The sequence below is a fragment of the Neofelis nebulosa genome, chromosome 3 (assembly GCF_028018385.1).
Source record: "Neofelis nebulosa isolate mNeoNeb1 chromosome 3, mNeoNeb1.pri, whole genome shotgun sequence".
Taxonomy (NCBI): Eukaryota; Metazoa; Chordata; class Mammalia; order Carnivora; family Felidae; genus Neofelis; species Neofelis nebulosa.
The window spans coordinates 185433950-185460669 of NC_080784.1; the positions used below are offsets into that span (position 1 = coordinate 185433950).

At 40.0% G+C, this 26720-nt stretch overlaps 1 protein-coding gene across 3 annotated transcripts in view; it reads right to left on the reverse strand.

Annotated features, from left to right (window-relative positions):
* Positions 1-7530: 7530 nt before the first annotated feature.
* The window catches only part of STIM2 (stromal interaction molecule 2), a 152020-nt gene continuing 132830 nt past the window's right edge, over positions 7531-26720 (reverse strand). For 2 of the 3 annotated variants that reach the window (XM_058722899.1, XM_058722901.1), the window contains exons 8-13: positions 25291-25458; positions 25014-25037; positions 24493-24593; positions 24022-24260; positions 13823-14096; positions 7531-8970 (exon numbers count right to left, since the gene is read on the reverse strand). In XM_058722899.1, coding sequence (XP_058578882.1) covers positions 8493-8970; positions 13823-14096; positions 24022-24260; positions 24493-24593; positions 25014-25037; positions 25291-25458 — 1284 coding nt within the window. In that variant the 3' untranslated portion in view covers positions 7531-8492. The remainder of the gene's footprint in view (positions 8971-13822; positions 14097-24021; positions 24261-24492; positions 24594-25013; positions 25038-25290; positions 25459-26720) is intronic. The other variant, XM_058722900.1, reaches the window with a different exon arrangement.

The window sequence follows — 26720 nt, forward strand, 5'->3', positions numbered from 1 at the left end:
TTATACTTGTCTCCCGCCATTTGGAAGCCAAATTGCTAAATATTTACTGAGTATCTAATTCAGTGACAGGTGCTCAGAGGGAATTTAAGGCCATAGAAACCAATGTGTTTACCCTTCAAACTATCTGGAAGCAATAGAGATAAAATAAATAAAAGAGAATGTTTTTTCCCATGCTTTAACCCTTTCAATTCCTTCCCACTGATTCAAAATCGAGTCTAAAATCTTAACTATGGCCTGTAAGGCCCTGCACAATCCTGCCCCTTCCTCTAACTCCCTGGCCACAATCCAGTCATACTGACCTCCTTTGCGCTTCTGGAACACACCCAATTCTTCCTTTTCTGGTGTCCTTCTACACATGCTGTTACCATTGCCTGGGCCACTTAGAAACCTGTTCTCCTCCTTGTCTGTTTCCTACGGAATCTGCAAGGTGAAGCGCAAATGTCTCTTTCTCAGCAGGGTCCTTCTTGACTTCCATCAAGCAATTCCATGGCTCTGGGGACTTTTTTCTTCATGGCACTAATAACACACATATTAATGCAAACAATTATCTATGGATTTGCTCAACAAGGTAAGAAAGGGCTATGTTTATCTTAGTTATTGCCGTATGCCCAGCACTCGGCACATCATAGATGCTTACTCTGCCATTATTGAAAGAGATCTAACAGTATAAGAAATCGCATTAATTACCAGATAGGTAGCATAGCCATTAAATGCTGGGCTCAGGAGAGGGGCTGAGCTCCAAACAGAACAGGCTATCTGTACAAAGCACACACCTAAACAGAGCCTGGTAGGAAAAGAATCTGTTTCTCCTATTAGGCTTATTCAGACCTCACTCATCATTCAGGGCCCAGCTGTAAAAATATGTTTTGCAAAGAAAGCATACTAGTCATTCCATGCCATTTTGATCTCTTCCTTCCTTGGAATCTCCATATAAGACAATGGAAACACAGCATGCAACGCTGATTTATGTTGGGAAATAGTTTGGAACTGTTTTCTAATCATTAAACCTATGAATACCCTTAGCTATCTAAAAATTGAAGGTAGCAATAATGTCTGACATTTATCCATTCATCAGGCACGTTATGTATCTAGTTCCTAAAAGCCCAGTCCCTGGGAGTTCAAAACTAAATAAGGCAGAGTCCCTGCACTTGGACAGTACGGTTTACTGGGCAAACATGTTAACTGGCCGTTGCCACATGACGTGGAGGTGCTATGATAAACAAAATTCTGGACATCCACACAAGTGCTGGATCATCCATGCTGAGGACATGAATGGAGACGTCCTGGAGCTGAGTTAAAGGTCCTGAGTTAGTGGCCCAAGGAGAGGACATTCAGGCAAAAGCAGCGAGTGTGCAGTCAGGGAGGTGGGTGTCAAACAGCCTGGCTCTTCCAGGAAACTGCACGAAGTTCTGTGTAACTGGTTAGGTTCTGTCCATAATGGCAAGCCCTGGGGATGGTGGAAAAGCAGGGCCCAGCACATCAAGGTCTTTCGCTAGTCTCTGTTTATATTTTATCCTACAGGCAATGGAAAGGTACAAAAAGGTTTCAATCAGAGAAAATCCAACGTGTGGCTGAGCTCACCCACAAGAGGATAAAAGAGGGTGAGGCTGGTTCAGTTAGCTTGCGGAAGTTAATAAAATTAGGAATGAAGAAGGCAAGGTCTCAGGGCAGTAGACAGGAGCATTAGCAGAAATATTCAGGGATTAAATGAGTAAGAGTTGGTGATTTGACAATAAATGCACCCTTTCCCTCCCTACCTCCCCTCCTTTTCCAAGGTCCTATGCCCAGTCCTATTTCCAGGTTCATCTTCTGACCTTTAAAGGTCAAAGGTAACCTCTGGCTACACCAGGCTTCATTCTATCCTCTGCAATCCAATCCCCCTTTCTTTTATTTTCATTCTACTTTTTGGCTACAGATGTACATCTTGAGTGTTAATAGAGAGCTTTTTCAAGGAGAATCAAACTTGAATAGCTGATTTTCAAAAACAAAGCAAAGCAAAACAAAAAAGCCACATTCTTACTCTCGAAACCTTTTCCAGTTCCCAAGTGGTGATGTCCTTCAACCTCCCTAGAATCTGGTACAACCGCATCTCAGGGACCAGAGGTCTTAAGAGTATTTCAGCAGTTAACATTCTCAGACATGGGCCATTAGCTCACGTGGCTTTTTGAGAACTGCGATGCTTCAATTAAAGAAGCTGTACCCGGGGCGCCTGGGTGGCGCAGTCGGTTAAGCGTCCGACTTCAGCCAGGTCACGATCTCGCAGCCCGTGAGTTCGAGCCCCGCGTCAGGCTCTGGGCTGATGGCTCGGAGCCTGGAGCCTGTTTCCGATTCTGTGTCTCCCTCTCTCTCTGCCCCTCCCCCGTTCATGCTCTGTCTCTCTCTGTCCCAAAAATAAATAAAAAACGTTGAAAAAAAAAAATTAATTAAAAAGAAGCTGTACCCAAGAAATAAACACAAGATATTCTTAACGGAACTGCAACACTAGGGCAGCTGCTATGTAACAACGATTTGCAGCCAAAATGTGAAAGCTTTAGCACAGCAAAGGAAGCCATCAGTGAAACAGAAAGGCAACCTACTAAATGGAAGGAGATATTTGCGAATCATATATTCCACAGGGGTTGATATCCAAATATATATAGCAGTCACACAACGTAACATCAAATAAACAAACAACCCAATTTAAACAATGGGCTGAACACTTTTTCCAAAGAAGACACACAGATGGCCAACAGGCGTACAAAAAGATGCTCCATTAAATCATCAGAGAAATGAAAATTAGAACTGCAATGAGCTATCACCTCTCACCTGTCAGATTAACTAGTATCAAAAGGACCAAAAACAAAACAAAACAAACAAACAAGTCTTGGTGAGAATGTGGAGAAAAGGGAACCCTTATAATGCTGTTGGTGGGAATATAAATTGATACAGCTACTAAGGAAAACAGTATGAAAATCCCACCACCACCCCCTCCCCCACCAAAATTAAAAATAGAACATTCAATCCAGCAATTCCACTTTTGGCTATTTATCCAAAGAAAATGGTCACTGCAGCATTATTTACAATAGCCAATACATGAAAGCAACCTAAGTCTCCATGGAAAGATGAGTAAAGATGTGGTACGTATATACAATGAAATAGTACTCAGCCATGAAAAAAGAATGAAATCTTGCCATTTGCAACAACATAGATGGACCTAGAGGGTATTATGCTAAGAGAAATAAGCCAGAGAAAGACAAATAACATACAATTTCACTTACATGTAGAATCTAAAAAGCAAAACAAAATAAACAGACTCACGGGCACAGGAAACAAACTGTCAGTCACCAGAGTAAAGAAGGTTAAGGGGTGGGCAAAATAGGTGAAGGGGACTAAGAGGTATAAACCTCATTATAAAGTAAGTCATGGGGATGTAACGTACGGCATAGAAAATATAGTCAATAATACTGTAATAACTTTGTATGAGGACAGATGGTAACCACATTCATGGGGGGGGATCATACATTACAAAAATGTATAAAATATTGAATCACTATCATGTACCCCTGAAATAAATAGGATATTGCATGCCAATTACACTTCAATTAAAAAAAAAAGAAACTTGGGGCATCTGGGTGGCTCAGGCGGTTAAGCATCCAATTCTTGATTTTACCTCAGGTCATTATCTCAAGGTTTGAGATCTCAGGTCCCACTGTCAATGCAGAGCCTGCTTGGAATTCTCTCTCCCCCTCTTTCTCTGCCCCTCCCCCGTTCATGCTGTTTCGCTCACAAAATATTAAAAAAAAAAAAAAAAAACCCTAAAATGTGGCAATCTGAAACAAGGGACGAAGAACCATTTTGACCCAGTGAAGGCCTCCTAGAGTCCTACTTTCACAGGGAACTGGAATCTGCCGGGGCAAACCAGGGAGAGGGAAGGCAGCAGAATCACAAGTTCTGCTTGTTGTTCTAAGGCCTGGAGATCTGGAACGGCTGCACAACCGTGTCTCCCTGGGACACAACCGCAGCGCTGTTCCAGGAGGGGAAGGCAAACTGTCTGCCTCACCTTGAGTGCACTGGTGTCAATCATTTTTGGAGGCTGATGAGGACACCACAGCATAATCCGTAAAAACTGGGACATCAGGACAAGGGAGAATCCGGCAGATAAAATCCTGTAACGCATGCAAGGATCCCGGGTGCAGTCTCACTCCCTTCACAGGTAAGAAATCAAGATCTGGACTGAGGCCTCCCTGCAATGTCCTATCTGGGCCTCTAGCAAACACGGTCATGGACCACGAGGGCCACTGCAGAGCCCTGCAGGAAACCTCAGGAAAGCTCAAGCATGGGACTGAGGCAAAATCCTCAAGGCTGGCCTGAAGCCAATGGATTCAAGATAAGATCAGGCCTACCTGGGTAAATCTAAAGGAGTCTGTCCTTCAACAAAGACTACCTTGTTTTAGGGCTGGGGTAGGCGGAAGGAAACCGTCTTATCAGTACTGTCGGGGGGATTGCTCAAATGCTGTGCTTCTCTCTGATAAACAACTTACCCCACGACGAGGACCTTCCCACGACGAGGACCTTCCCAGCTGTTACAAAGTGTCTGGCTGGAACTCAGTAACCGCAAGCTCATTTGCTAGAAGGAGACTACTAGTTAGTGGAAGTCCTAATACTAAGTTGCCCTTGGATCTGAACGTTTCAGCCAGAGCAAATCTCTCCATGTCCTTGGAAATTAGCACCATTACATTGGTCCTTGATTTAATAAATACTTTTGAACTATATAGCCCCTCTCCCCATTAGCTCCCACCTTCCCAACATTTGGTTTACATTTCTGTGACTGCCCGTATTATAAGGATTTTTGTTCGGTCTGTCTCCCCTACTAGATACTGAGGAGCTCCTTTAGGGGAGGTGCTGGTCACATTAGTCTCTATACCTGCAGAGCTGATGTCTGTGATGCTCGGTGGACTATTCAATATTTGTTGAATGAATTAAGTGGATTCTATATTGTCTTTGTAATATTTTGGGAAAAACCACTCAAGACCTAAAAACAGGCAATAGATAAGACTAAAACTTTTATGTAGGTTTCCCTTTGCTTACTTCAAAAAATAAACATGGAAACTGCAAACATGATTTTTAAAAATCACTGTTTTAGTTCGTAAATGGAGAATACAAGAATAGCTACATTTGCAAGACCGTAGAAGATTTAGAAAAACACTAGGACCCCAGGAACTTAATGGGCAAAGGACATGAACAGACACTTCACTGAAATGAAAAATACATAACATGAAAAACTTTCCAACCATACTAGACATTATTTACCGATTAAATTAGCAAAGTTTTAACCAAATGGTAATTCAGAAGTGACAGTGTGAAGGGGCATTCATACACTCAAGTATTGGGGGGCTATACACATGGCTATCCAGATAAGAAACCTCCAACACAGTTATACTCAAGGTATATATGTAAGACGATGTGTGTGTAGATACATATATATATATACATATACACACATACATACATATAAATTATCTTTAAGCTTTTCTATACACTTCTAAAAATATATATTCTAAGGAATTAAGATGCTGATTAGAATTCATGTGGTATGTATGACTTAGAAGTTAACACTACCACTTACTAGGTATGTGACCTTCAGCAAACTATTAACTTTCTGGGCTCAGTTTCCTCATCAGCGGAATGATTTCTTAAAAACAAAACAAAACTACCTATTTTACAAGGTGGGTGTAAAGATTCTATGAGAATATATATTAGGGTTTAAAACTGTGCCTAGTACAGAGTGCTCAATAAATGTAAAATCCTAGTATTTCACGCATCAGAAATCAGAAATAACCTAAAGGTTAATAATAGAAGAATGATTACAAGTATTACGATAAATCCACACAATGGCATATGACAGTCATTAAAATGTTGTTCATGAAGTTTTAACGATGTTAGAGAAATGCTTAGATTAAGAGAAAAGCATGATGTAAAATTAAGTACATATATTATGTTTTCAATTATGTAAAATACGTATCAATATGTAGAAAATGATCTGGCAGAAAACGTACCAAGGTCTGAAAAGCAATTATACTGGGCAGTAGTAGAATTTGACCCAATTGCTCGTTTTTCTTCTTTCATACTTTTCTATCATGAATCGTTTTTTTACAATAAGGAGGGGATTACTTTTAAAATCAGAAAAACACCATAGTTTTATAAGGTTAATAAGGTAACAAACTGGTAGTTTAAAAAGCATACAAATGCCCGACTCTACACACATCAATGGTATGATACAGAAATTATTGTGACTTTCTAAAACTCAATTATGCTCTGTTGAGTTTGTAAATACAGAGCACTGTACTAACGCCAAGTAATAGAAGCAACACACAGCAGTGAAAATCCCTTGGTTGAATTTGTTTCTAAATAAGCACATGGAAGTTAGCACAAACCATGCGTTCCTGAGAGTCGGCCCCTCCCACCCCAGCCCCCACGCACCAGCGTCGGTGGCTTTGACCCAGAATTCCCTGCTAACCTTCAATAGGTTGAGGGCCAGGCAGGAGCCCCTAGAGCCATCCTCTCCCACCCCATAACCTGTCCCAGCGGCTTTTACTTCTTCCATCTGTCAAACCACAAAGTCTCACCCTTTTTGCAATTTTCAAAGATTAGAACTGCCTGGTTGTTAAGAAGGAGAAAGATAAAGGTATTCCCCTCACTCTGAAGAAACTTTCCAGAACGCTTTTCATTTCTTCCTGCACGCGTCTCCCCACCCCATAAACTTCAGTGCCACTGCTCAACTCCTGACCTGTCAGGTTATCTTACCTTCTGATTGGTCCACAACACTACGTCTGCTTCAGTCAATCCATTTTTGCCCTTGCAACACTGTCTCTTACATATATAAGTATCTGTATATATAAATATCATCCGAGACCTCAATAGTTTTTAACAACAGTACTAGAGAGAATAAACAACCACAACTTTCAGGAGACTTCAGGTGAGTGTTCATATTCTTGATAAAGTATTTCTTTGGAGCGTATCTCAAATAAACTTCCTATCAATCAGCATTTTCATCTAAGCGGGACTGGGTTGGACATTACATATTTTAGCCATGCTAAAAAGCCATCCTAATACGTATCCACTATTCATCCAAACATCCATCCACACTGCATTAACCGCATCATTTATGACTGAATTTTTAAAAGAAAAAGTATTTAGGCAAAAAGTCCCCAGATGTGACCGTGCTTTTCTGCTCTGTGTGACCATCTCCACAGTAAAGGCTACCCTTACAATAACCTAGTTGTTCCTTGAACCCCAAGCTTTACAAATTGATACGACACAATCTAAATGCACCATAAATTTATATTTGTTAATCTTGATATTAGAACATTTAAACATTTCAAACTGCATAAAAGTATGACAAACAATATAAAATGGAAAGAAACTTGTTGACAACGTCCAAATCACTATTTCTTATAGTGCAATTAAGCAACAAGACCGCTGAGCTCTCCAGAAAATGTATAGTGTTTTCAGTGGAGTGTTATCAACAAAAATCAACACAGTCCCACAAAATAACGTCTCCAATTTATTATCTTTTCCACAGTACAAATTCTTCACAAACCGTAACTTCTTTGATGTTATTCAAAGTCTGTAAACAAGTGCTTGAATCCCCACGTCCCCAACCTCAGTTTAAGCTTGTGAATGTTTAAGTCCTTCAATCAAGTTTTAACTCTTCCACGTGTGTAAGGAATCAAGAGCCTTCTCTCCCTAAATTATTTGTATTTTATCATACAGCCTGCAATGCAGTAAATCACAGTGAAAGCCCTGGGAAAAACAAAACAACATGATCTTTACAGCAGGACTTGAAACTTTATAATATTAAATGCATTTAAAGAAGCTTCCCATAATAAAAGCGTGGGTTTTCATTTCCAGAAATCAAGTCAATTAGAAACCCTAGGTTCTACTTAAAAACCCATTTTGATCTAAAAGTGAAAACAGTCCCCTATCCATAGTCATTTTATAAACTCTATACAGTTTCACTTGCAGAGATTTTTTTTTTTTTTTTTTCCAGTCTGGAAAACGGTAGTGCAATTAGTTTTACTTTAAGTCATTTAGTCCAGGATGTAAATAGCTCTGTGGAAAGATAAGAAGATGGTGTGGTAAACAAGAACTTTTTGCAAGCCCATGCTGGCTTACTAGTCCATTAAAGCTTGTAAGTCCATAGTGGCTTTCAACAAAATGTTGTATATACATCACTAAGAACAAAGCAGAAATAAATAGGCAGAAATGACTGTAAACTGTCTCATCTCTTAATGATTTCTCAGTAATAACTGGCTTGATGAACTGATTATATAGTCATTTAAATAAGCAGACAGTAGACAGTTGCCCTTAGGACACTCCACTGTGGCATCCAGTCTGGAGAGCCCCAGTGGAGTTACATTCCTAAAATTAAAACAAAACAAAGGGAGGGGGTGGAGGACGGGAGGTAACAGTTTAAAGATGCCCCTTGAACGCATTCCATCAAGTCAGCCGGTTCACTTAGACTTCTTCTTAAAAAGGCTTTTAATTTTTGATGGCTTTTTGCTTTTCTCTCCGTGATGACAAAGATCGTGTGGGATGCTGCTTATCCTGGCGACGTGAGGGGCTTCCTGAACTGCTTTGCTGTCGTTGCCCGCGGAGGAACAGGATGTGTGGCGAGGTTTCGGCACCGGGATGCCGCTAGAGAGCTGGTTCATGCTACAGGATTTCTCCAAGATGCCATTGTACACTTTGCTGGCAGGACTGAAGATCATACTCTTCGTTTCTGTCAGACCCACACAATCAGGAGAGCCCCGCGAGGTATCTGCAGTTACCGGGGACTCTCCTCTGGATGAATCCTCTAGAGAGAGCTCATCCCGCGATATCTTGCGAGGAGACAATGTCTGGTATATCTCCAGGCTTGAGGGAGGAGACTGTTTCCTTCCAATGGAAGAATTTAAGGAGTCACATTCTGAAGCCGTGTCTGGTACTTCCCTGGATGAGAGGGAGACAGAGGTAACATCTTAAATCAATATTTTTTAAGACTACCAGCCGACACTGTAATTAATTCTAACTAAAACAACTTCCATTTTTTAATCTATCAACATGTAAATGGGAGAAATGCTAAAATTCTGCACGCATTTTGACAAAATCGGAAACTTACTACTTTAAATAATACAACTTATCAAAGCTCCATGTTTAATATTTACATGAACTATAAAAATGGAATCTTCCAATCTAAGAAACATAACTCAAGTTACACCTTCTTCAATTGTCAGACAAATAAAAATGTTTAAATTTTACAGATTTAGTAATTTTATTTCAGCTACTTTTGTGTTTTGTTTCAATACTATTTTTTCTTTCTAAATCACACAGTTGGCATTATATATTTTAAAAGATGAACTTTAGTCACTGTCTCTCCCTTTATTTTTTTGTCATTAAATTGATGAAATATATCTTCCTGAGGTAGGAAGAAAGGAATATACTAAGCTAAAATGTAAGTTCTCCCAAGTTTAAAAATGGGGGAAGGAAGCTGAGGTACAATTGAGAGGGGGGATGGGAGGTGAAAGTCAATGACATAACACTTTTTTTCTTAAGTTTATTTATTTATTTTGAGACAGAAACAGGGCTCGAGTGGGGAAGGGCAGAGAGAGAGGGAGAGAGGGAGAGAGGGAGAGAGGGAGAGAGGGAGAGAGGGAGAGAGAGAATCCTAAGCAGGCTCTGCACTGTCAGCATAGAGCTCGACACGGAGCTCGATCCCACCGACTGTGAGATCAGGACCTGAGCTGAAATCGAAAGTCAAACACCTAACTGCCTGAGCCACCCAGGCCCCCCAATGCTATTTTTAAAAATGCAGACATTCAATAAATTCTCATGGATTTATCCCTTTGTGATTTTTGCCCCCGCCCCTTCTCCACAGTAAAGAGAGAAAATGAAAAGACAAAAGTTCACAACCCCAAGGCCAACATACAGTAAGTGCTATCAGCCATTACTTCAAAATATACCTCAAATCCAACACTTGTCACTCCCCCACTGGCACCGCCCCTCTTTCTCAACTACCCACCCCCCCTGGACTCACCTGAAGGACTGTGATGGCGTCCTAACAGGTCTCCCTGCTTCCCTTCTTGTTCCTCCCTCCTAACTACTTCTCTACACAGATGCTGAAGTGGTTTTAAAAAACTCACAGCACATCATTTACTTGCTCAAAACTCACTAACGCTTCCTCCCATACTCAGGCTAAAATCCAAAGAGCTTGTCAAAGTCCACAAAACCCAGCAGGGTCAGGACCACGGCGACACCTCCAGCGGAAGGCCACCATTCCCCGTCTCATTACATCATGGCCGCCTCCTTGTTCCTCCCAACGTGCCCATCTCGTGACTCCCCCAGGGCTCTTGCACCTGCTGTTTCCTCTGCCTCCGATTTTCCTTCCCTCCATCTCTACATGGCTTATTTCTCAATGTCTTTCAGGTCACTGCTCAACTGTTCTCTCTCCAGAGAGACTTCCCCTAACCACTCTATCCAGGAAGTATTCTCTTTCTTTTTACCTTTGTGTCGCATCCCAGAAAATTCCACTACCTAAAACGCTATTTTGTATTAACTTTTGATATGTCTCTCCAGAAGAAAGAAAAGTTAATGAGGACAGGGAGTCTTTCTAACTTCTGTATCCTCTGCACTGGAGTAGTGGTAAGCTCACAGTGGGTATTTAATAAATATGTGATACACTGAATGAATGACTGAATGAACGAACAAATGGACGAGAGAGAGATGAAAGGAAAGGAGAAAAGCCCTCAGATAACAGAGATCATGTCTTACTTGTTCTGATATGTACCACACATGACACAAATATTGTTCACTCTCTGAAAGAAACGGTAAGAAATAAAGAGTAGAGTCACGGTAAAAAGTAAGTGGCAAAAGGAATAAGGTGGGACAAGGAAGAGAGCTGAAGCCACAAGAGACAGGCAAGAACACAGATGATCATAATCCACCAGCTAGAGCGAGGCCAGGACCTTGTCTCACTTGTCTTGGCAGCTCAAGTTATTAGCAAGTGCCCGGCATACAGCAAGGAACTAAGTTCATATTTATAGAGTAAATGAACTGAATGATCTCTCACCTCAGATGACCTGTGATTACTCTCATTATTCACATAGTGATATTACTTCTGACATGTTTTTCATGTCAATACCGTGTTTTAAACCTTGATCTTAGATGGCTCAATGTAACTGGTCATTTCTATGTATTTTACACGTGTATGTGAAGATTGTTTCTATTACACTACAAGCTCTCAGAAGGTACAAAATCCCCTGGGCAAATAAAGACTTAAATGATGCTTTCACACAATACAGTTACACGTGCCGCAGACTTTTTAAGTGCTTTTACAATATGATAATGGGGAGTGCTTACAGAGGGCACAAGGCAGCTCAGATAAAAAGAAAGGACTCAGAAATCAATCACTGGTAGGGAATTTTCTCTTCGCTTCCTTTTGGAGTGGATACCCATTAATTATACAGCATATATCACTGTTCCCTGAAGCTGTTCAGCTTCCAGAACCAGAAGCTGATTTAGTTAGAATTTTATAAATTTACTTCTACTCTGCTTTGTGGTTTGGCTGCTTGGTGTATGAAATTCTAAGCTAGGTTAAAAATATTTCAAAAACTGGTCTCTAAAATCTAAATAATATGTGAAAAGAATACTGATCTAAGTTAGGAGACCTAGATTCCTGTCCTGGCCCCGCCATTAATCAGCCACACAACCTTGGGCAAATCACTTAATGTAACCGGGACTCAATTGCACTGTCAAAGGAAGATAATTTGATTAATCTCTAAAATTACTTCTAGTTCTAACATCCTAACTCCAAAATAAATAATGAAGTGTTGCTTCTTCTGCATAACCAGTCAGCTTTGGAGTGCAGGAATGGTATAATCTGTGAGCATTTTTTTTTTAGAACATATATTCTTTGGAATGCTGAGCTTAATTATGTGTACCATTTATGCTATTTTTTTCTATTTCTTTCTCACAGTGAGGAATAGGTGAATTTGTGCAAGTTTAATGCCTATGTAACAAAACTCAAGGTAAGATGTAAATGAGCATCCATGTACATAATGCAGAGAACATAAAAGATCAGTAAACAGTAAATGTTGTTACTATTACTGTTTTGTAAGGGTTCTAGTGGTTCATCGTGTAAGAGACTAAATAAAGAGGAGGAAAAGTTTTCTGAATCCAAATTCTCTTATTTACTGTGCATTTCTGACATTGCTATTTGAAAGGAAGATTAAACATTTCCATAAACGTGAAAATTCTACTGGACACAGAGCTCTAGCTTTCCTATTAATTTCCATAAGCCACACAAATTGGTTCTGTCAGTAAAGCCATCTTGCAGGTGGCCACAGTTTTACTGTGAAGATTATACAAAAAACTAATCAGAAAGTGGTATCCACGCAAAGCCACGTCAAATTCTCCAGCTGTAATGAGGATACAAACCTTGGACTATCTGCTCAGTAATATGCTATAATGATCTTGGCTACTCACAAAGTTGACTCTCACTAGAGATAAAACAATCATGTGTGAAAATTATCATGTGATGACGATGCCAACTGAAGAATCACATGACAGAGAAGAGCCGCAACAGGTCACCGAGAACAGCCAGCCATTGCCTCTGGTTTTCTTTCTCATCTGAGGACAGAAGACTTTGGGGCTACATGGCTGCTAAGTGTTACAAAATCAGAAGCCAGCGTCAGTTTTCCTGTCACTTACTGCCACACTGCTCTGAAGATGGACGTAGTTTAGGAGAGAGCCTCCGATCAGTGGGGCTCGTGGAGCACGGTGGTCCTTTGGCTGGACCGAACACACAGCTGCTATGCCCACTTTATGCCAAGAAATTCGTGTGAACGTAACACCCTCCTTTAAGTTCTTAACATTTTCTTCCACCTTTGACGCCTGATAATTCCTATTCACTAGCCAAGTACTAGCACACGACAGAAAAAACCATTAAGTGGCAACAAGTATTTTAAACAGTCATATTTAATGTTTGTGTTCAAGTATATTTAAGTTCATGCCTTTGTATTTTACATATAAAACTGCTCACAAGACAAGTTTGTGCTCTGAGACTTGAGTCAATTGTGTGCAGTGGTCGGTCTCTAAGCAGTTATATGTCAGAATATCTACCTCTGCCTGTGGTGGGCGGAATTCTGAGACGGTCCCCAAGTTTCTAGCTCTGGGGTACACACACGTCCCGCCAATCATTCTATCAAACGCGAACAGAGGTGCTGCCATGAAGGGGCTCTGCGGATGTCATTAAGGCCCCACACCAGCTGATTTTCAGACAGAGAAAGGACTATCCAAGTGATGAGTGAGCCTTTTAAAATCGCGTCCAGAGATCAGAGACAGGGGGCATCACAGATTCCAAGGGACCTGTCAGAAGGCCTAGTCTCTGAAGACGGAGGCCACGCACAGCAAGGGCCACTGTGCACCCGCCAGGAACTGGCAGCAGCATGGAAGCAGCCTGAGAGCAGGCGTGGAAACCGGGACCTCCGTGCTGTAACCACGGGAGGCGACTCTGTCACAACCAAAGGAGTCAGAAGTGGCCCTCAAGCATCAAGGAAGAACAAAGCTGGGCAACCACCTTGCATTTGGCCTTGTGAGTCCCTGAGCAGAAATCCCAGGCACAGCAAGCTCGGACTTTGTCAAACAGAACCCGGGGCTAATAAACGGATGCTGCCCGAAGCTGCTAAGTCTGTGGTCACTCACTGTGCAGCAACAGAAAACTAATCCAATGCATCACTCCGACCCACCCACGCCCACCTCCCCACCACCCAGCCCAACATCTACTGTAGTTGATTCACTGCAATACCATTGTTTTTCAGCAGAGAAGTATATGGCCTCCTCCTCCTCCTCATTGCGATAAAGGACAGGGCAACTTGACACCGAGAGGATATCGGGATCCGGGGAAGGCAAGGAGTGCTGTGGGTGCTGAGGGTGCTGGGGGTGCCGGGCGTGGACCTGGTGAGGGGCGTGCGGAGGAAGCTGTGCGCGTGGACACTGCGGCGAGGCTGGCACGATGCTGCGGCGGGAGCGGCACAGGCTGCTGCTTCTGGCTAACGACCCAGCGGGTTTGGCCATGGTCCCTGAAACGAAGCACAAACACACACACGCACATGAGACCGGGGCTGCCTCCAGGCACACCGTGGACGAACGCGCGCGCGTGCGCACGCACGCACACACACACACACACACACACACGGGAGAAGGGCCCTTACTACCCACCACCCCGGAACGGGCCCTCGCTGGGTAAGGACCTGCATTGGTCATTACCCTCCCCCATCATCTCTACTGCTTCTTGGCAAAGTTCAGAAATAAAAAATTAAAGTGTGATAAAAATGAAAGCAGGTCTAGAAAATAAACAGAAGAGAACATAAACACATGAGGCTCTAACATGAAATTTGGCATTCCTAACCACAAAGTCTTGAAAATTTACCCAAGATAGTAAATCTTTAAGTTAATAAATCAATACAGCATATTAAGGAATCTGTACTTTGTTGCAAAACTTTGTTAGTTTCACCATTACAGGATGAAAACTATTAGAAAAAAAAACAGGCTGCATTTTTCAATGGGTATCTCTCGAGATCGTGTAACTTGTTTGAACTTCAAGAAGGTTTTTTTTTTTTCTCATGTTTCTAGTTTTGATTTAAATTCTAGTTAGTTAAGACACAGAGCAATATTGGTTCCAGGGGTAGAATTCAGTGATTCATCGCTTACATATGCTCATCACAAGTGCCCTCAATACACATCACCCATCTAAGTCTATCCCCTGCCCACCTCTCCTCCAGCAAGCCTCGGTTTGTTCACTGTAATTAACAGTCTCTTATGGTTTGCCTCCCACTCTTTAAGAAGTTTTTACTCAAGGGTCATTTGAACACTGTATACATAGTCTCCCAACCAGTTAGGCAGGGGTCAGACAAAAACTTGTTTCCTGAACACTGATGACTGTGGAACTAACCAGAAGTCTTAGATCATCTTGTTTCTGCTGCCAGTCTCTGCCTAGTCCCGTGCAAGTAGAAAACTGCCCCTACACACTTAATATCTTCATAGAATGGGCACTCCATGTCCTTGCCTTAACTGAAACCTAACACCCCGGAGTCAGAACAGCCTTCGCAAGCTGAGGCTGCTCCCCGTTGTGTGTACCTCATGTGCTGCAACACCAGAACATCAGGTTGGTGGCCTTCTCATTCCCCAGCACTCTTCTCTGGAAACCCTCACTCCTACGCCCTTTTATAAAAACATGTTCTTTCTGAAGCTAACACTAAGCCTCTTGAAACTGCCATCTCTACAACCCCATTCATCCCACCTCCCAGTCATTTCCTTACCTATCTATCTTCCGCTTGAGCAATCTCATTGGGAAGACCTCCCAACACCTTAACCACTCATGGTTTCCCCTCTTCTCCAGACGTTTACACCGCCACCCACTCTTAAACCCTGTCTTGCCCTAGTCATTCAGCGCTGCTCCATTTTTGGCATTGCATATCAAGACGGCAGATGGACAACTGAGATTCGGACCATGTGTCTACCTTTCTAGTTCAAACACTCTGCTCCTTCCACTTATCTGTCCCATTCTCTACTCCAAGCTCAAGCACCTTAACTCTTTTGTGTAGTCCTTCTGTTGCCTTTATTTGCATCTTCTACATCCCAATAGCATTTAAAAAATGCGGACACAATACACCTAAAAAAACAAAATGCTAAACAATAGCAGCGACAAAACACTCGTCTCCATCCGCAGACTGTTTTTCAACTGGCACATCTCTCTTCCTCTCATGAAGAATTTCCTCTGTTACTTTCTCCACTACTTCATTTTATTTCATTCGGAGTGTAAAGTGCTCACAGACAATTTCGCCACAACTGTTCTCAACAATTCATAATCTATTCCCTTGTTGCTAAATCCAACAGATCGCTCAATCCTTCCCTGACATTTGACCAGCACCTGACATTGATTAGTACTCTGTCCTTCCCTTGACTTTTCTAAATGCATTCACACACTAGGCTCCTTTTACACAACAGAATAAAGAAAAATAATAACGCAAGTGATCACCTCAAATTACACAGGAAAGAATTTGGTGAAATTTAACATCCACTGATTTAAAAGGAAAACCTTTCTTAGTAATACAGGAATAAAATTAATTTCCTTAAAAGCAATCTACCAAAACCAAAAACAAAAAAAATAAATCACATTTCACGGTGGAGAGCATTCCCTTTAAAGTCAGAAATGGCAATCGTTATTGCCTGCAATCACTGCTATTATTCAACATTTGACTGGAAGTCTCAGACTAGAAAATAAGCGGGGATTGGGGGAGGGGGGACATAAGGACTGAAAAGGAAAAAAACAACTTATTACTGCACACACAAAAAAATCCAAAAGACTCATGAGAATTCACTATTTCTGTATATAAGATACTTAGCAAAGTCAACAGCAGTTCCCTAGACATCAGCAATAAGCAATTTCACATATAATTTTTTTAAGAAAGTTAACGTGTAACTACCAAAAAAAAAAAAAAAATCCTATGGGGATATCCAGAAATTAATCTATTTATTTTTTTTTCAGAAATTAATCTTTTTAGAAAAGATGTGCAAGAACAGTACAGAGAAAAATTTAAATTTTACTTAAAGACATAAAAGCAAATCTCAATAAATAAAATTTATGAGTAATAACTCTTCCCAAATGCACCAATAAATTCAAAGAAATTCCATTAAAAGCTCAATGAAACTTTTTATGGAATTTCATAAGCTAATCCTAAAATTCATACTGGCCAAGAATAACAATTCTGAATTTGAATAATAAAGGACGATTTAGATCTAGCAAACCCCAACACATACTATCAAACTATAAATAGCAACTAAAGCAGAATGAAAGCAATGGAACAAAACAGAGAGCCTGTAAGCACGTGTGCACCTGTGGAGAGAAGTGGAGTTACAGATGAGCAGGGAGAGAGCAGGAATGAGGCTGGGACACCTGTTTATCCACACATCAGGAGACAGATTTAGATTCCTATCTTGCAATATGAACAAAAATAACTTCCAGGTAGATTAAAAGACTAATGGATTAAAGCAAATCTAAAAAACTTTTAGGAGAGGAAACATCTATCATCTTCTAAAAAAGACATTAAAAAACACAAATCAGGTTCACCAATTTGTCATTAGAAATGTTCTTTTAAAAACTCATATGATTGAAAAAGAAAACAACAGAGTTCACTAAAAAAGAAAAGCCAAAGCCTGAGAGAAGCTATCTACAACCATCAAATAACCAGACAGAGAGCAAAAAAAGAGAACTATAGGCCAATATCCCTGATGAATATGGATGCAAAAATTCTCAACAGGATACTAGCAAATCGAATTCAACAACATATAAAAAGAACTATTCACCAAGATCAAGTGGGATTCATTCCTGGGCTGCAGGGCTGGTTCAACATTCGCAAATCAATCAATGTGATACATCACATTAATAAAAGAAAAGAACCATATGATCTTGTCAATCGATGCAGAAAAACCATTTGACAAAATTCAGCATTCTTTCTTAATAAAAACCCTCGAGAAACTCAGGATAGAAAGAACATACTTAAACATCATAAAAGCCATTTATGAAAAGCCCACAGCTAATATCATCCTCAATGGGGAAAAACTGAGAGCTTTTCCCCTGAGATCAGGAACACGACAGGGATGTCCACTCTCACCGCTGTTGTTTAACGTAGTGTTGGAAGTTCTAGCATCAGCAACCAGACAACAAAAGGAAATCAAAGGCATCAAAATTGGCAAAGATGAAGTCAAGCTTTTGCTTTTTGCAGATGACATGATATTATACATGGACAACCCGACAGACTCCACCAAAAGTCTGCGAGAATTGATACATGAATTCAGCAAAGTCGCAGGATACAAAAGTAATGTACAGAAATCAGTTGAGTTCTTATACATTAATAATGAAGCAACAGAAAGACAAATAAACTGATCCCATTCACAACTGCACCAAGAATCATAAAATACCTAGGAATAAACCTAACCAAAAATGTAAAAGATCTGTATGCTGAAAAGTATAGAAAGCTTATGAAGGAAATTGAAGAAGACATAAAGAAATGGAAAAACATTCTGTGCTCATGGATTAGAAGAATAAATATTGTTAAAATGTCAATCCTACCCAAAGCTGTCTACACATTCAAAGCGATCCCAATCAAAATTGCACCAGCATTCTTCTTGAAGCTAGAACAAGCAATCCTAAAATTCGTATGGAACCACAAAAGGCCCCGAATAGCCAAAGTAATTTTGAAGAAGACCAAAGCGGGAGGCGTCACAATCCCAGATTTTAGCCTCTACTACAAAGCTGTAATCATCAAGACAGCATGGTATTGGCAACAGACACATAGACCAATGGGATAGAATAGAAACCCCAGAACTAGACCCACAAACATATGGCCAACTAATCTTTGACAAAGCAGGAAAGAATATCCAATGGAAAAATGAGTCTCTTTAACAAATGGTGCTGGGAGAACTGGACAGCAACATGCAGAAGAATGAAACTAGACCACTTTCTTACACCATTCACAAAAATAAACTCAAAATGGATAAAGGACCTGAATGTGAGACAGGAAACCATCAAAACCCTAGAGGAGAAAGCAGGAAAAACCTCTCTGACCTCAGCTGCAACAATTTCTTACTTGACACATCTCCAAAGGCAAGGGAATTAAAAGCAAAAAATGAAGTACTGGGACCTCATGAAGATAAAAAGCTTCTGCACTGCAAAAGAAACAATCAACAAAACTAAAAGGCAACCAATGGAATGGGAAAAGATATTTGCAAATGACATATCAGACAAAGGGCTAGTATCCAAAATCTATAAGGAACTCACCAAACTCCACACCCAAAAAACAAATAATCCAGTGAAGAGATGGGCAGAAAACATGAATAGACACTTCTCTAAAGAAGACATCCGGATGGCCAACAGGCACATGAAAAGATGTTCAACGTCACTCCTCGTCAGGGAAATACAAATCAAAACCACACTCAGATACCACCTCACGCCAGTCAGAGTGGCTAAAATGAACAAATCAGGAGATGACAGGTGCTAGAGAGGATGTGGAGAAACGGGAACCCTCTTGCACTGTTGGTGGGAATGCAAATTGGTGCAGCCGCTCTGGAAAGCAGTGTGGAGGTTCCTCAGAAAATGAAAAATAGATCTACCCTATGACCCAGCAAGAGCACTGCTAGGAATTTACCCAAGGGATACAGGAGTGCTGATGCATAGGGGCACTTGTACCCCAATGTTTATAGCAGCACTCTCAACAATAGCCAAATTATGGAAAGAGCCTAAATGTCCATCAACTGATGAATGGATAAAGAAATTGTGGTTTATATACACAATGGAATACTACGTGGCAATGAGAAAGAATGAAATATGGCCTTTTGTAGCAACGTGGATGGAACTGGAGAGTGTGATGCTAAGTGAAATAAGTCAGACAGAGAAAGACAGATACCATATGTTTTCACTCTTATATGGATCCTGAGAAGCTTAACAGAAGACCATGGGGGAGGGGAAGGAAAAAAAAAAAAGTTGGAGAGGGAGGGAGCCAAACCATAAGAGACTCTTAAAAACTGAAAATAAACTGAGGGATGATGGAGGGGGTGGGAGGGAGGGGAAAGTGGGTGACGGGCATTGAGGAGGGCACCTGTTGGGATGAGCACTGGGTGTTGTATGGAAACCAATGTGACAATAAATTTCATATTAAGAAAAAAGAGAAAATATTAAAAAAAAAAAAACTCTTCCAGATCAGTAAGGAATCTTGGGAGAGATTCCATAGTAGGAATAAGCAACTCAGATAGGAAGAAATCTGAATGACAAACACTAATAAATGAAACGGTACTCAACCTCAAAAGTCACCAAGGAAATAAAAATTGTAATAACACTTTGGTATCATATAATACTCAGGCAAGTCACAAAAGAAATCAGATTATCCCAAGTACTGGTGAGGATAGAGGCAGAAAAGCTCTCATAAACGGTGGGTATACAAAGGAACAGAGCCATTTTGAGAGCGACCTCACAATGCCTAGTAACAGCTGCCCTCCCAATGACTGAACGCGATCCATTTTCCAGGTATCCACCCAGAGACTCTCAAACTCATGCATAAAGGAGATAAAGGTAAGGTAAGGATGCTCACTGCAGTACTGTCTGCAAAGGCAAAAAAGTGCAAAGAGCCTACCTATCTCAGGAGAAAAATGGATAGACTGTGGCTTATTATCATGAATAAACAGATACACTGTGGTTAAATCATTAAACAGTTATAGTGAATTTAATGTAGTATATTTATATTTAATGCAGTATACAGAAAATTTCTAAATATATACTTGTGAGCAAAAGGAGCTGCAAAACATTACCTACAGTTTGATGAACATTTATGTGTGTATATATATATGTATATATATATATATGTGTATATATGTGTATATATATATATATGTATATATGTGTATATATATATATATACACACACAGATATATATATATATTCAATTTGAGAAAGAGAGCCTGAGACAGGGAGAAGGGCAGGCAGAGAGAGAAAGAATCTTAAGCAGGATCCACATTCAGCGGAGCCCTATGCGGGGCTCGATCCCACGACCCTGGTATCACGACCTGAGCTGAAATCAAGACTCAGCCACTCAACCGACTGAGCTACTAGGTGACCCCCGTGAGCAAAGTTTTAAACAATTTTGTCTGTTGTTTACAGATACATATGCATATAATAAAAGTAGAATAGGCTCTTCTTACAACTTGAGAAGAGTAGGAAGGTGAGGCCATGTGCTTTAGCTGTATGTATAATAGTTTATTTTGGGCAAAGAGATGAATTAAGGCAAAATATTAAAATCTGTTTATCTTTGTAGCAAGTAAACATTTTATTTTCAGTACTTATAAGTACATCTGAAGGACTTAATAATTACAAACTTTTAAATAAATTGCAACCACATTCCCACAGTGAATATTTAGCAGATACTATAAAATAGGAAAAATCTATCATCTGTTCTCCTACCCACAAGGAGCTAAGCTTTGACAATATTTTCTCTCCTTTATTTAATGTTTATTTATTTATTTTGAGAGAGAGAGAGAGAGAGAGTATGAGCAGCGCAGGAACAGAGACAGAGAGGGAGAGAGAGAATCCCAAGTAGGTTCCGTGCTGTCAGCTCAGAGCCTGACATGGGGCTTGATCTCATAACCCACGAGACCACGACCTGAGCTGAAACCAAGAGTCGGGTGCTTAACCGACTGAGCCACCCAAGGCGCCTCTCTCTTTTTTAGTTATGCAAAATTAAACACAGACGGTATTATTCTGTGTACAGTTCTACAATCTTTTACTTTGCTTTCAACACACCACAGGCATGTTTCCTTACCGTTATTTCACTTAGACAATTTACACATGCCCATGGTACAAATGTAAAACTTTTCAGAGGGCATATAATACAACGGCCTTCATCCTGCCCTAGACTTCATCCTACCATAGCATAAGAAAGTGTGCTTTCCTAACTAAGCAGAGTGCAGTATCACTGTTGTGCCACTGGGTGGAAGTAGAGCTCTCAAAGTGCAATCTTTGGCAGGAGTTCTTGTTCAGATAACAAATTTGATCACAGAATTTCTAAAACATCATACTAAGTTTAAAATCAACTTTTATACTTTTTTCAATTTCAAATTTCTCTGTATTTTACAATCGCTGAAAACTTAAGGTAATTAGCCACACAGAGCTGTATTTTGCCCCATCAAAGATATCATATCATATCTTATCAAAGATAAGCTATCAAAAGAACTTCAAAACAAAAAAGCCAAGAAAATAAATTAGTTAATTTAGGGAACATATCTTCATCCATACTTCTGATACTGAAGAATTACGGATTCCGAGGAGGAACTGTGACTTTAAAAAGCTACAATTTTTATTTTTTCAACGTTTTTTTTTTTTTTTTTTTATTTATTTTGGGACAGAGAGAGACAGAGCATGAACGGGGGAGGGGCAGAGAGAGAGGGAGACACAGAATCGGAAACAGGCTCCAGGCTCCGAGCCATCAGCCCAGAGCCTGACGCGGGGCTCGAACTCACGGACCGCGAGATCGTGACCTGGCTGAAGTCGGACGCTTAACCGACTGCGCCACCCAGGCGCCCCAAAAAAAAGCTACAATTTTTAAACAAAATCAAATACTTACGAATCAGTGTTGCATTTGGCAAGTTTAAGGACATATCGTTCAAATAAACACAAGTTGACAATATTCCAACAGCAGAGCTGGCCCAGATCTAGGTATAACTTTGCAACTGTAACCACCCTGCAGCATGGGGCCAGTGAAATGAGCACATTCCAGCATTCACTGCATTTATAATCTGTCCTCTCTTCCCTCCTGTTTTAAGAGTCTGGTGGCTCCCCAGCTGACTCCTGTTATCTGTCTGCCAATAAGCCTGAGAATTAAAGCCACAGAAATGAACCCAAGCGCATAGTCATTCACTATTTATCTGCAAATTTAGGGCTTTATTTCATAAAAGTTTAAAAATTAGAACTCTCTGTAAATCGTAACATCAGGAAAACTGTAACAACTGGACAGAAAAAATTCAAACTGGAAAATGTTTACATACGATTTGTCTTGAGACTAAAATTTCTGTGTAGGTTTTCAACCAAATCAATAATTAAATTCTGTTTTCCATTCTTTGGAATCTTGTTCTACCTACACTGTTTCGAAAAGTCACAAAGATTGGGAGAATGAATCAGGCAGGCAATAACAAGGATGAAGAGTTTTTCAAATGATTTCTAATATAAGAATACACCCATTTTAAATTCAGGCTCTCCAGAACTTTGCAAAAAGTCCAAATATGTATTAATAAATTCTAAAAATAATTAACAAAATCTAAAATACTTAAATTTCACCTTCCTACCAAAATGCATTCCTTACAATGTAAAAATTTTCAAAGAATGCAGCATAACAAAGCAATATAATGAAAACTGTCCACGTTAAAACCACCTTTGGCTCAATCAGTTAAGCATCTGACGTCAGCTCAGGTCATGATATCACGGTTCCTGGGTTCGAGCCCCTCATCGGGCTCCTGCTTTGTATCCTCTGTCTCCTTCTCTCTCTGCCCCTCCCCTGCTCTCTTGTGCATGTGTGCACGTTCCCTCTCTCTCCAAAATAAACAAACATTAAAAAAAGAATTATAAAAAAAAATGTTTTTTAAAAGCCTCCTTTGGAGGCATTCCACTTCCTAGCAACAAAAAAATGTTTTCCTTAACATAAGCACAGTTTAAGTTTTATTTAAAAGTAAAGGGATTCAAGGCTTCAGGAGTTAAAATACAGCAAGATAATAATACTCTTCTCAATGAAAGGACAGAATTAGAAAAGCAAACCAACAACAACAAAAACACACCTACTGGGAAGGGGAACTCAATTTAAGATAAATCACAGACGGGCTCAAAGTCACACAGTTGGTTAGTCAGTGGCAGAGCTAGGACCAGAACTCAAGTTTCCAAGATCTTCCCCTAATTTTTACTATAGATTAAGCTGCGATTTGAAAGGATATTTACCCTCAAAGCTGAGTACTTCACCTGTACATTATTTAGCATGTATGATGTATTACTTTATACATATGTGTGTGTATAGATATACACAGACATGCATCTGATGTATTATTCTCACATAATAAAGACAAATTATTAATCACAAGTAGAAAAAAGAGAAAATGAAGAACGAACAAAATTTTTATCATAGATTTCAAAGTCAATGAGTCATAAAAGGCATGGTAGGAAGTTACTTTAAAAACTGCACCAACTCAGGGCGCCTGGGCGGCTCAACTGGTTAAGCGTCTGACTTTGGCTCAGGTCATGATCTCACAGTTCATGGGTTCGAGCCCCGCGTCGGGCTCTGTGCTGACAGCTGGGAGCCTGGAGCCTGCTTTGGAATCTGTGTCTCCCTCTCTCTCCGCCTCTCAAAAATGAACAAACATAAAAAAAAATTTTAAAACTGCACCAAACTCTCTTTTTTGAATTCAGCACTTACCAGGAAACTGTGACACTATTGGGGGCGTATCTTCATCTAAATCATCAACTCCCCCAGCAATTGGATAGGGTGGAATGGAGACTCTGGGCATCACCACCCAGCTGTGATCAGAATACAGGGAAGAGGTCAAGCTGGGGAGGCCCGAGTTATGGGCTATCTGAAAGCCACAGATCTTCTCAATCTGTTGCCAGCGAAAAAGTCGTTCTCGTAAACAAGTTGTCAACTCGGAGAGTGCTTTCCTGTAAAAGCCAAGGTAGAAATTACTTATGGTATCAACGAGTCTTTAATATGGCACTAAAAAAGGGCAACTACATGAACAGACCATGGCAATAAACTAATTTCAAAAAGGAATTATCCATTCTCAGAATTAGTATAAATTATGTAATTGTACGTGATTAAATGATAAATTGTTCATAAATTACAAATTTCAGCATAATACAAATAAACAGGTAACTAAAATAACATTCTTACTTTGCTTCCAGAATTTTGTGGTCTACCTCATCTAGGGAGGAGCTGTGTGCAACATGCAGAGTCCCAAAGACTGTACTTCTCTTCTTTTTAATCTTCTCTGCCTAGAAACCCAAGGAGAGAGAAAATAAGGTAGGTCTGGAAAAAAAAAATAACACACATACAAGCTTATTTTGTTTTGAATATATTAATAATGATGAAACCAGTGGAGAATTATATAGCCAAAATAAGGCCCTAATTTCCAGAAAAGAAAACAGATGAAGGAGAAAGCATGCTTTCCTAAGCCAATCAACAGAATTCAAAACTTTGTTCTGGAAAATTTTTCACTTATTTTGATGGTTCAGAAAAGACCCGAATCTTCTATTAAAACTAACAAAATAACATTAATTATATCCTACCGCAATGAGGTGTTAGTGAGTGAACTGAGTTTTGTTTTTTTTTTTTGCTAGAAATCAGATTAAAACTTAATCTTATTTCACACAATTTAATTAAGAGTCAAATATTAATTTCTAGTAACTACTAACCTGAATCAGATATGAAGAAGCAACCTGGAGGAGAAAAGCTCTGTATAAAACATTTGTGATAACGATAACAGGGATGGTTTTTAAATGACATGAAGGTCATTCTGAAAAGTATATACTTCTCTACATACAGTAATTTTACTCTACGGCCTTATAAGAGTCCATTAAGATAAGTTTCAATTCACAAAAAGAAGGTACAACAAATACAGATTTTATTCATATTTTTCTGTCTTAATTGGTTAATCTCTTTAGAAATGTATTAAGTTTTGAAATAGAGTACCTCATCCTTAGCAATAGCTAACTGCATTTCAGCATTTTGTCTTTTAATATTGTAGTACTGTACTTCTACTTCATGTGTTAACTGAAGCCATTTCTGAAGTGCATCTGGGACAGACCAGCTGCTCCTGAGTTCAAATTCTTTTTCAGCCTTTTTCAGTGCCATTCGAACCTGGGAGTGAGGGAGGAAGGAAGAGTGGGGGAGACAGAATGGATGCGAGAGGGAGAGAAAGGGGGGGGGGGGGGGAGATGGATGGAGACGGAGCAAGAAAGAGAGAGAAATGTCTTTTTTTAAAAAAGATATTTATATTGAGATACATTTTAAGAAATTAAGATTTTTTTTGGTATCAAAGTTAAGAGAGAAAGCAATTTGAATTATGCTCTTCATAAACATCTTTCTCAAATCACTGAGTTTAAAACAATGTATTTCTAACATTAAAACTAAAGCTGAACTGGGGCGCATGGGTGGCTCAGTCAGTTGAGCGTCTGACTTCAGCTCAGGTCATGATCTCACGGTCTGTGGGTTCGAGCCCTGGATCAGGCTCTGTGCTGACACCTCAGAGCCTGGAGCCTACTTCAGATTCTGTCTGTCTGTCTGTCTCTCTCTCTCTCTCTCTCTCTCTCTCTCTCTCTCTCCCCCTCCCCTGCTCATGCTCTGCCTCTCTCTGTCTCTCAAAATAAATAAATGTTAAAAAAAAAAATTTTAAACTAAAACTGAAGTTTTAAGTGCATCTTAACTCACTAAGCAAAGCTGGAAAGCTAAGGGGTAGAAGGGGTTTACATAGATCTTAAGCTGTATTATTTAGTTTTTATATTTTATAATAGCCAGACTCACCAGAGAGAAGAAAATGCCAGGCACGTACAAACCAAAACTGATCATGTTTTTCTCATAACGCGGGGCTTGTTTGTGGAGAACACAAAGAAGTATCCGAAACACAGTGAAAACACTTGTCCTGGTGCCCCTTCTAATGTTCCCAGAGGGCACTACTGTAAGCTATTTACATGGACCATTTTTGAAGGTTTTCACATCTTCTTCATGGTTACTTATTTCTCACTATTACAAGCACGTCTGTCCATTACAGTCTGTTTCACCTGCTTCTACTCAATTCACTGCTTCTAACATACCAGAAAGTAGATAAATCAGCACTGGCAGACCATGTGTAAATTTTAAGAAAATAGGTTCTGAGTGAGCCTCTGCTTGATGTTTCCATGAGAAACTATACCTAGGCTTCAGGGTCAGGGTGTCAAAGTCTTCCTTTGACTGCCCTTTAGGAGAGCCAGGCAATAAACAGTTAGAAAACTAAAATGCTTAGTGCATCAGTTGGTATTAGATGCTAAGGAAAAAACTCTTAAAGCCTATGAAAAGAACACAGAAAGAAAAGACAATTCATTCTAGAAATGATTCATCTGAAAACTAGCAAGAGTTCAAGCTAA